Below are 11,940 nucleotides of genomic sequence, written 5' to 3' on the forward strand. Positions count from 1 at the left end.
TTATCAGAGAATATCAGAAAGCTATCTTAGACTACTTTTATGAAACTTTTATGGTTCATTTGCATGCCATACGGGTTTGGAACGACATGAAGGTGAGTAAATTACATAATTTTCATTTTCAGGTAGTACTTAAAGAGCAATGGAGGAAGGAAATACTGTTCAATTTTACAGTGATTATGTTGAATATTTTTCTTACATATAGGCTTGTGCAACATGCTTTGATTTGCAACATATCATTATGAGATTATATAGTGTTTTCACTCAATCAGTGCGGACTGTACACTGCAGACCCATGCTAAGTACACCACACCCAGCTGAGATCTGACAGAAACCTGATAGTCATCAGGTACAAGAATAGCGCTACCCGCCACTGCTGCAGCACTCGCTTTTGTGACCTTCAGATGGTACCATGTTGGTGCTTCAGCCCAGTGTGTCCTTGTATTCAAAGTCAAATAAATGCGCTAGCTCATGTTTTGGCTGCTGCATTCGTATGTTTGTACTTGACCAGATCATGTTTTTCATTGGCTGTAATGGATAAAACACCTGAAAAGCTTTGGGATGCAATTAGGCCTGACTAAACTCATTATCTTAAACATTTCTCTACATCTAACTTTTCTCTGGCCTTCAGTTCCTATTTAGTTGGTGTCTCTCTCTGTGTCTTTCTCTCTTTCTCTCATGCATTCTCTCCCTAGTCAGAGTCAGAGGAGTAAACATCCCTGGGGAACAGCGAGCTCTTTCTTTGGGTGGAGGACTGAATCATTGCAGTGAGGGTCCCATGATCCTCTCTGTGCCTTGGGACACGCACTGCATTCCTCCTTCCTACTTAGTCGCACACACTTACACTCGAACACATATTTCCTTCATACTTTAAATTAATATGAATATACAGACCCTCCTACTATAACACATAGGCTATCTAGAGACGTTTGTGCCAGTAAACATATGGCAAATAGCGTTAGACCTAATGTCACAGTTATTTAGTGAACTGACAAATCTTTTGCCAACCTGAAGAACTGTGAAGTACATTAGATATGCTTATTTCACTAAAGTGTTTATTCCGTTACGATTAGATGTGTACTCTTTAGTGATAGACAATTTTATTTTCAAATAAAACAAAAACTCATCTACATCAGCCACTGATAACATCAGTCATTGGACATGATGATTAATAATAAAAAAATGAATGGCACTGCTTTGAAATTCCAACCATGTTCCTTTGAATTCAATATGGACTAAATAAAAACAGTTCTTCCATATAAAAGATTTAAATGATCTTGTCAGATACAGCCTTTTTGGATTTTTTTGGAAATTCTATCTGAAGTTAGCTATAAGTAGCCTATAACAAATAAGAGATTGGGGATCAGGAAAATTGTCACAAGGACTGTAAATCAGTATTGAAGTTCTGAATCAAAAGTTGAGTTGCAAAACCAGTTTAATATCAGCTTAAATAATATTTAATTTTATCTCCTGAAACTAATATTCCAATATCAACATATTTTTGCAATAGCTCTTTGTAAAAATGACACAGAAGTACAATAAAGTAAGGTTTTATAATTAAGGCTTTATGTATGGTTAGTATGAAAGACCCCCCCCCCGTGACAACTTACCCCTAAAAGGCTACCCAGTACTGCTACATATTGTCACAAAGTGGGAAAACAATGGTAATGTTAAACACTTTTATGATTATACATTTTGAAAATACATTTATTTATTTATTTATTATTAAGTAATGAAATAAGATTCTCTCTTTCCTATGGCTGTTCATGTTAGGGGTCAAATAATTAAATAATATTAAATAGGGCTACACTTTATTTTAAGGTGTCCTTGTTACAGTGTAATTATACATTTAAGTACTGAGTAATATTAAATAACTATATATACTTACTGTAGGGTTAGGATTAGGGTATGGTTTAGGGTTACTTGCATTTAATTATGCATAATTTATTGTTATTATAATAGCAAGTACATGTAACTTGTGTAACAAGGACACCTTAAAATAAAGTGTTACCTTAAATAGTATTTATTTATTTGATTCTTTTAGATGAGAGTAGCCTACCTTAGGTTATGGCCGTACATTTATTGATTTTAATAAAACTACCCCTTATAAATGTTCATTAGAGTAAAAAGTGACAGCTAGCCAGTGCCCCCTCTATAAAAAGATACTGTCTACTTCTTGCTGCGACTAGTTTTATGACCAGCAGTTTTCTGCCTCGTCATGAATGAGAAAAAGTTGCAGCAAAGATTGCGTGATTGTGTATGCGTGTGCGTGCGCCATAAACAGGTGCACGCGTCAAACTTTCCCCGCCCCCATCCTAACTGTAAAAAAAACACATCACGCTCGATTCAGGTTCAACTTTTACCGTTGCGCTTTTCTGTGTAATGGGCTTGGAAATGTTTGTTTTGTCCAGACACTCGTGTTTCTTTTGAACTGTCAATCAAAATAGCTCTTCCTCTCCCTGTACATGCACAGGTTGAGCGTTTCGGAGCGCGTGGTGCGAGGGGCGGGAGTTGGCCAGAGACGGGGGTCTGAGCGCCAGAGAGAGAGGTATAGGAGCCAGAAGGTAATGTCGTAAAGCCGAGTGTCGTAAACCAGGTGCAGGGAGGGGAGGTGGAGTAGAAGGGAGGGGAGGTGTGGGGGCGAGAGGAGGTGACTCTCCAGCAGCATTTAGACACAGCGAAAGGATCATGGCGGATGGCCCCAGGTGTAAGCGCAGAAAGCAGGCGAACCCGAGGAGGACAAACGGTGAGTAAAAACCCTTCGCTTTGCTCGGCGACGGCTGTTTTCATTCAACTTTGGACTCCAGGCCGCTGGCAGAACTTCTCGAGCCCCACAAAGTGCTGGAAAGTAGCGCCGTGTTATAGCCCCTATCTAGTGTACCGTTATACCTGCCGCGCTCGCGACTCCCTCACCGCCTAGCGGTGCACAGCGCGAGCGCGGACCGTTATACGCAGCCAGTCCCATTCAAGTGACTCTCGCTTTTGTTTCCCCTTTTATTCCCCTTCGCCCTGAGTTCACTTTATAAAGCTTTTGGGTTTGAAAGAATCCATTCTATTCGAATCTGTTACTCGTCATTGTTAGATTTTCCTCTTTAGATTCGAACGAACTGAAACTTATTTTCTCGCTCTAAATGTACCTGTTTGGTCCGATGCGGGTGATTTGGTTTCGCATGAATCAGTTTGAGCGATAGAAGTGGTGGAAATGCTTTCATAAATACGTGTTTGGGAATAGAGCGGTGGCTTGAGAGGATTATGTTTTATTTTCGTTAATAACAAACTTTGATATATCTGAAATGGGCTGGTCCGCTGTCTGCGTGGTAGCAGGTAGCTAGCGAGCTAGCAGAATCCTAAGAATAACCTCTAATAGTAGTAGCCTATGTATGTGAACGTTTTAGAGTCATATTTATGAATGCGTGGCTTTACATCGCCGATGTGACACTTTGGCTTGTTTTACTATCTACAAGTCGCACTTTTGTCATATAGCTCACAAGAAACTGCCTGATAACAGCAGCACGCTGCTCTCTCTGTGTTGCTGCTGCATTAGAAAACATGGGCATGTATGCAGTTCGCGGTGATGTTTGACAGGAAAGTTTCTTCTTGAACTCCGATTGAAGTTTACAAAGCAAAAAATAAGGGTGTGTTTATGTAACAGTCCTGCCAGTCTAGGCGTCCCTGCGGGAGCGGGGCACAGAGAGCTCTGGAGCACGATGCCAGATAAAGCAACCTGTTTGTGCAGCCAGCCTGCCACATTTCTAGTTGGGTGGTAACGCTGAAGAGAAGAGAAAAGGAAAGGAATCTGAAGGGCTGTCTGCTGCTAGAACAACTGCTGCAGCCTATATAAGGAATGCGTATACATCCCGAGCAGCGCAGAGAATCCTGATAAATCGCGCTGCTGCAGCTGGACTCACTGCACTGACAGTTTATTTGTTTTGAGGACTTTATGCATCCGCTTTGTAATGCACGTCCGTAGCTGTGTAGGTTTCGGGTTTATGTGTGGTAAATCGTACTTGCGATTTGTTCCTTTGAAATATAGCGATTTATCCGGCAAGCCGTGTCCAGAGGTATAGATGTGCGCCTGAGTAATTTTACGAAGATCGTGTGAGATAGGGAATATAGCCTACACTTGAAAATATTTTTAAAATAATTTTATTCGTCCAAGCTCTCTCTTTTTAGATCAAAAGTCCACCGTTTTTCATTTCGTCGGCTCATCTGGTGTATTAAGTGTCGTTTTGTGAAGAGATGAGTGAAGAAATACACTTTTCCTCAGGCTGACGTAGCGGATCTCTCAGCGCGCGCGTGTGAGCGACCTGTAAATATGTGCTTACCTGATCGGAGGGGAGGATAAAAATGTCACTTAGGTTTTTCGTAAATGCCATTTGACCATGTCGCTATGGTTTTTTGCTACCTGAACTTGCTGACAAGGAAGGAGTCTTTCTTTTTCTCTCTCTCTCTGAGATACATTGTCTCATTTTGAAAGCAGACGGGAGGCGTTTCTCGTACGTTGCTGCAAATGTCAACTTGTGCAGGTATAAAAAAGATCTATGTGGTGTTTTTTCGCATGCCTTCTCACTCTCAGCTGCTGTTGTCGTTTGTTTTTAACTGCAGAAGGGATGGGTGCCTGTTATCATTCGGCTTTCTATAGCGCTTACTCTTAAAAGCATCGCTACAGTATAAAGCGCATCCTCGGTACTTGTAGGTGCTGGAGCATCGCTCATGATCTTTTTTTTCCATGCGGGAAAGTATAGGCGTCTTCTGAAATTGTTTCGAAACCTACAACGATTTTACACCGTGAGGGTCATTTTGCAGCGCTTTTCTGCGGTGTTGGGTTGATATAAGTGCTTTGTCATAGGGCGTTTGGCACTGCTCACCGCACTGCAGGTATCTGAACGCGGAGACGCACCTGAGCCGTGCAACAGCACCTGTTTGTACTTATTTTATCATATGAACACCTCCAGATATAGCTTTTGATGACATGTTACGTCATTTAATTTTAAACTCAGTCCTTCTGTGTTAAATAAATTTTGTTTAGTCATCTTAATCATATAAACCCACATTAATTTAAGTTTGCTCTTCTAGGAACGCTCGCAGGCGCTTTGCGTCCTGACCGTTCATTATTTGAAGTCACGGATTGACCTCGGAGCGCTCCCGGTGCGTGATGAACGCTCCCTGCGTCATTAACATACGCCCCTCCCCCTCCGCGCCGCCGTGAGGAGTGTTGATCAGACCGTGTATAATTGGAATGTGGCCGTCTGAGTGCTTCACCGTTTGGTGTAAAGGCCAACAGTAAATGTTCACTGGAGGCAAACTGTCTTCTAGATGGATTCACCTTGTGTTTACCAGACGTACCTTCACTTTAATTACCATAATCATGATGAATGGAATGTTTTTCATTTCAACTCACTTACTTTAGAACTATTTTGAATCAGCCACAGAAGGCTTAAACACTATAAAGTATCTTGTAAAGCTGTGTGATATGAACGGTACTAAACTGTTTGTTCATAACATCTTCAGCTCTAATTATAATTCACACAACCTTCACCGACTTAACAATCACACATAATTAAAATCTCCCCCTTAGGTCTTCTATGATTGTGGCTCTTAATAGAAGGCCTAACTGTTGGCAACATTGCTGTCCTGATAAAACACACATGGAGACAGTTTGCAGCAATAAGACAGTTACACATAAATATATACTTTAAAATGCAAAAGCAAGTTTAGAAACATTAATAATTACCAAACACTTTTATTTTTCTCTGTCATGTTGGAAGGTCATCCCATGGTAACTCATGTGACAAAAATTCCAAAAGTTCCCAGTTAGCATTCATATGAAAATTTCAAGTCGACAATTTGTGTTTAGAAAGATTATTATAGCTTATTAAGGTAACATTATTTGCTTGAGAACTGTATTTTTATTTTTTTATGATGCTCTTAATTGGTCACATGACTTGCATTTACAGATTAGTGTGAGCCGAAGCAGTAAATATGGCAATACCTATACCATTCTACTAATCTTTCTTTTTTTGGCTATCAATAAAATGTTCTTGACTCTCACTTATGAGTCATATTGCAGTAATATAGCCTACCTTCATTTGAAGCATTTGTAAAGGTTACAGTGGTTTCTACACAGGGGCTGAGGGGGAAGGTAAAGTTTTTTTTTCCTGGTGCTGAAGCTTTTACCAGACACTTTGAACATGTGACAGCAGCACTTCACCATCAGGTGAAAAATCTGAGACTTGCCTGTTGCTTTGACTAAAGGCAGGGTGTTAACCCCGAGATGAGCTGTTGGGCAGGTGAAGAATGTTTTACAAGCTAGAGAATTCATTAGTTCTCTCTGACTTTTTACTCTGTATAGACCTGACCTGAAAACAAAATATGCTAAATTCTATAGAGATACAGAAAAATATAATTTTTTTCATCATTGGGTAAGCCTGTAGTTAGTTAAACTGAGTAAACTTGAGGCCCAGGGAACAACCCATAGATTTTGACTCTCAGTCTTGGATTGGAATGCTAAATAGTCAACAGTTTTTCAGAGTATTTAAAGCTGTTTCAGGTGAAGTTATCTGCAGAATGCGAGGAAGGTGAACTGTGTCTAAACATCTTGAAAACTGTGTTGCTGTGCAGTAAAGCCTTAATTAATCTTATTTAAAAACACACCTTGCTTATATCACCAACAGCTCCAAAGGCCGACAGAGAGCATCTCGAGTATGCCACTTCTGAACTTCTGAACATAAGTATTCCCATAACAATTCTATTGATAGAGTTAAGAAGATGCGTTAACTGTGTGCCAGTGTGTCTTTTTTTCACCTTTTCGCATGGGACTGGTTCTAACGACGTTCCCAGCCAGTTGGGGTTCTCGTGGCACGTAACATGAAGGCGATCAGGGGCTTGAGCTGTAAACGTGAAGGTGCTAATAGTCCGCAAGACGACAGGTGTTGATCACAGGGCAGCTCTCCTTCTGTCCCTTCCTCCTTTGGCTCTCTCTGAGAGTACTGGAGGGCAATTTGAAACCTCCCAGATTGGGAATAGAGGAATGTGGCTGACCGGTATTAGCATGGCTAAGAAAATAAACATGGCAGCGGCTGTTGGGCGTGCTGTGCTTTGTAGTGGCTTTCTAAAATGGAGGTTATGTTTCAAAAGAACATTAGCAAGACTGTATTTTTATTCCGAGACGTTTTAGGGGAAGGATTTACACCTCTGAAATGAGCAGAACCCGCAAAGTTTTACCCAACTGCGTTTATACAAATACACCCAATGAATGATGAGAAATATTTAGCTTGTTTACTGTCATTACCTTTGGAGAGCTATGGCCAACGTCAGGCTACTGCCAGCTCTGTGATAAAAATGGGTGTAGCGGAATTTATTTGGCTGATAAAACTTTAATTACTGCGCTGGGCTATTTCCACACCCCGTACCAGACTTTCTAGGGGTTTAAAGCAATAAACACACATGCTTGTTTTTCTCTTACTCATGCACATTAAGTTGACGCTTTATAGTTAGGAAATTGTGCAGTATTTTTAAAATGTGTTTGTTTTTCTGTAGGTATATGTGAGTTAGGAAGACCACTTTTCTGCGGGACATGCTGCTAGGGCATTTTAAAAGCCATCTGCTAACATTTAGGGTCTCTCCCTGGTGCGCGAGGTTCAGCCGAGGAGGAAACTTTCATTTATATCATGCTTTCGTTGACTTCCTTCAAAAGTCCTTCTGAAATGTTCTCTCCTCTCCTTTTTTGACCCTTTCTCTAAGACACAGTAGCAGGGTGATGTTTAGTGACCTCTGCCATGGGCGCCCATGCATTGCCTCAAGTACGACTTAACTCCCCCCACCACCCCCCGTGCCATTGTGAGGCGTCCAGCGTAACAAATTGGCTGTGTTAAAGCCCTCAACACGCACACACACACACACAAATACACACTCTGTGAATAGATCTCTAGGTAACAAAGCTCAGAAGCAGCCCTTGTTTTTTCGTCTTACCCCCATTCCCTTTCAGTTTGCCCCCCGTGTGGAGGTCACATGGGGGAGGGATTTGTTGAAGATGGGGGTCAGTGTTTTGGAGGCCTGCTGAGGTGACAGTGAAGGACTGTTGTAAACTGGCAAGATAGCTGCTCTTCTCTCCCTTCTTGTGCTTTGCATAACAAACATGGCTTCCTTCTTGTCAAGGGCCGGTGTGTGAATGTATGTTTAAGCACGTGAAAAACACTGTATGTGACTGAGAACTGGTATAAAGAGCGTGGTGGTGCATTTCTATTTGATTGAGGTCCAGTTTGTGTTTTCTCTTTCATTGAACACATTTCTTCGCTTCTCTTTAGAAGGGTCAGAGAAGGAAATTGGCCCTTTTGTTTTGTTGATTAGGTGAATGAAAAGGAAAGAAAGGGAAATTGGACTCAATTATAGGCAATAGTGATAGCCACTCAGGCCACTCATGACAATACGCACAACATAAGACAAGCATGCACAACTTCACATGTAATGTGACTTACACTACCCTTCAAAAGTTTGGCGTCGGTGAGATTTTTTAGAAATGCTCTCCAAGGCTGCATTTATTTGAACAAAAACACAGTAGTAACGTGAAGTATTATTACAAAATTGAAAATAACTGTTTCTATTTTAATATATTTTAAAATACAATTTATTCCTGTGATGGCAAAGCTGAATTTCCCGCAGCCATTACATTACGCCAGTCTTCAGTGTCACATGATACTTCAGAAATCATTCTGGTATGCTGATTTTGTGCTGCAGAAGCAGTTGTGTTGCTTTATATTTTAATGATACTTTGCTTTTCAGGATTCACTGATAAATTGAAAGTTTTAAAAGAACAGCATTTATTCAAAATAGAAACCTTTTGTAAAATTATAAATGTTTATAAAACTTTACTGTCTCTTTTGATCAAATCGATGTGTCCTTACTGAATAAAACTATTTATTTATTTAAATAATAAACAAACAAAAAATAAAAAATAAAAGTCTTGAACAGTGCTGTATTCCTGAGTGAAACTTTCAATTTTCAAAAGGAAATAATGTGGGGTGGGACTTTTTAATTTTAAACTTTAAATTTATAAATGAAGATTTGGTTAGACTGCATGGTTAATTGGATTGACACTGTTGAATAATATTTTCCCCTGCCAATACAGCCTTGGTAACACAAGCAAAAATGTTGCTTCAGAGGTTGAGAAAGTTTTTGAAAAATAACCAAAATGTTTTTTCTTTATTATAACGTGCACTGGTGAATTATTTTCCAAATCACTATGGATATTTAGGCCTATAGTAAATAGTGTCAATTTTAGTTTAATTTTGTCTTTAAGAAGTATTCTTAATGGAATCATCCTCCATCCTGTAAAGAACTGAAATCCGTACACGGTTCATTTCAGGTGCTGCTTAATTCCTGTGGCCCTGCCCAAATTTGGCTCTCAGCAAACAGCCCTCCAAACATCTCTGTGCTTTTACAAACGGGGATTAATGATCAGTCCGGTCACTGGTCCCACGGAAGGAGAGGAAGCATTACTCCTAAAGAAAAACCTTTTCTTTATTTCTGTCTCCTTCATCTCTCCCTCGTTTTCATTCTCCTCAGAAGAGCCCAGGTTTCATGAACCCCCTTTTTAGCCGTGCACGGTTGTACTTTATTGGTTGGTTTGTGTGTGTAGTTGTGTGTGTGTGTGTGTGTGTGTGTGTGTGCATGCTTAAGTGAACTATTGTGTTTTAAAGCTTCAGCGAGGGGGAGCAAAGGGGTTTGCTACCTATGCAGCAGGCCACTATCGGGCATAGAGGGGCTTAGCGGCAGAAGAAAAGGACTATTGAAAGAGTGCAGAGAGGGAGGGAACACTCTTTCTCCCGCTGCCTGTGGGAAACTACTGCCCATGCGGAGACACTCATTTGCATATGACCCATTCTCCTCCGAGAGGAAGATGAGATGTGGAGGAATCCTTGTCTCTCTGCATGTCAGTGTGTAGGTGAAGCGTTTGTCGCTTGTGATGGAGAGGTGTGATGGAGAAAAAAGTGTTAGAGTGAATGGGTGTCAACAGCGCTGGTCCGTGGACTAAAATATCCTAAAGGTGTCTGGATGGTGAGGAGAGACACGTACACTCTAGTGGTCAAAAACACATCTCAGTAACACTTAAAGACTGAGTTCCGCTTATTGTTCTGCTTCAAGTTCATATATACCACTTTATATATGCCCCTCCCGCACCCTCCACCTAAAAGGAAGCTTTTTGTAGAATATAAAAAATTCGGGGAATACACAATATGCACTACGTTGTTTTTATTTAAATATCATATGACATAGGATATTTAATTGTGAATGCTCATTTACTCTATTATTTATTTAGTAATTTAACATGAACTTAAAGTTAGTCTTTAAATACACTAATAATTTAATAACACGGTTGAATGTAAACTTAAGCAAACCTAAATACAAATATATTTTTCATTATGGACATTATGATGTTTTGATGTTGTTGTTCATGTGTAGCATTTAAAATGACTGATTTCAGTTTTTAGTGTTTTATTTTTTATAAAATATTTTTAAATTTAATAAATATAATTGTTTTTATTTAATTTAATTGATTTAAACATATTTAGACCATTTGTATATTTTATATTATATATTCATTTTAATTTAATAAAAATGTAATTCGCTTTTAATTTGTAATTTATCTGCCGTAACATTAATGTAATATCAGGATCGGACATAATTTTAATATCTGTGCATTCTTGAAAAAAGCCACATATTTATTTACATTATCAAACAGGATTTTCTCAAAGGGAAATTTTGTTCATCAGACCATTCTGTAGACAGTTTTGTCTTCACAGTATAGTTAAAGGGTTAGTTCACCCAAAAAAAAAATTAGGCTGCGTTTTACTCACCCCCGAGGCATCCTAGGTGTATATGAATTTGTTCTTTCAGAAGAATCCAGTCGGAGTTATATTAAAAATGGTCTTTGATCTTTCAAGCTGTTTAATGCCACTCAGCGGGTGTTGCAGTGCTTCAGTCGAAAAGAACTTAAATAAAAATCGCCCATCCATAAAAAACGTGTCTCACACGGCTCCGGGGGGTGAACAAAGGCTTTCTGTAGCGAATTGATGCGTTTTTGTAAGAAAAATATCCATATTCAAAACGTAATAATCACTTGAATCTAGCTTGCGCTCACTGTTGTAAACAGAAGCAGTTCTGGGGGAATGACGTATGAGGTCGGCTTTGCACATGCGCCGCTCAGAAATGACGCACGCGGAAACGCAGGAGAGAGATCAAAACAAAACAACGGTCAAGAATTAGAAGTACAAAACAAGGATTTGTAAAGAAGAATGTCAGAGGATTTCGATATAAGCCAAGAGGAGACTGGTTTTCCTTTGCTAAAGTAAGGAAACTTTGCTTCCTTTAATCCTGTAAACAAACGTTGGTTTTCACGAGACTCACCGGCGCATGCGCAACGCTGAACTCATACATCATGCTCCCGGAGCAAGCTAGATTAAAGTCATTATTATGTTTTGAATATGGATATTTTTCTTACAAAAACGCATCGATTTGCTACAGAAGGCCTTTGTTCACCCCCCGGAGCCGTGTGAGACACTTTTTTTTTATGGATGGGCGATTTTTATTTAAGTTCTTTTGGACTGATGCACTGCAACACCCGCTGAGTGGCAGTAAACAGCTTGAAAGATCAAAGACAATTTTTAATATAACTCCGACTGGATTCTTCTGAAAGAAGAAAGTCATATACACCTAGGATGCCTCGGGGGTGAGTAAAACGCTGCCTAATATTCATTTTTGGGTGAACTAACCCTTTAAGTAAACCCACACACTAGCACACTTACAGCTCAGCCCTGGAATAGCAACAGCCAGTTAGGATCATTCACAAGTATTGTGCTGTCTGGACACAGCAGCACACATTCCACAATGAGTGTGTGTGTGTGTGTGTGTGTGTGTGTGTGTGTGTGTGTGTGTGTGTGTGTG

At 39.9% G+C, this 11,940-nt stretch overlaps 1 protein-coding gene across 2 annotated transcripts in view; it reads left to right on the plus strand.

Moving 5' to 3' along the window:
* Positions 1 to 2,551: 2,551 nt before the first annotated feature.
* The window catches only part of LOC107669492 (zinc finger E-box-binding homeobox 1-like), a 66,505-nt gene continuing 57,116 nt past the window's right edge, over positions 2,552 to 11,940 (plus strand). For both annotated transcript variants that reach the window (XM_016461749.1, XM_016461750.1), the window contains exon 1: positions 2,552 to 2,743. In XM_016461749.1, the coding sequence (XP_016317235.1) occupies positions 2,686 to 2,743 (58 nt within the window). In that variant the 5' untranslated portion in view covers positions 2,552 to 2,685. The remainder of the gene's footprint in view (positions 2,744 to 11,940) is intronic.

This window comes from Sinocyclocheilus anshuiensis, unplaced genomic scaffold, assembly GCF_001515605.1.
Source record: "Sinocyclocheilus anshuiensis isolate Anshui unplaced genomic scaffold, SAMN03320099.WGS_v1.1 scaffold252, whole genome shotgun sequence".
Taxonomy (NCBI): domain Eukaryota; kingdom Metazoa; phylum Chordata; class Actinopteri; order Cypriniformes; family Cyprinidae; genus Sinocyclocheilus; species Sinocyclocheilus anshuiensis.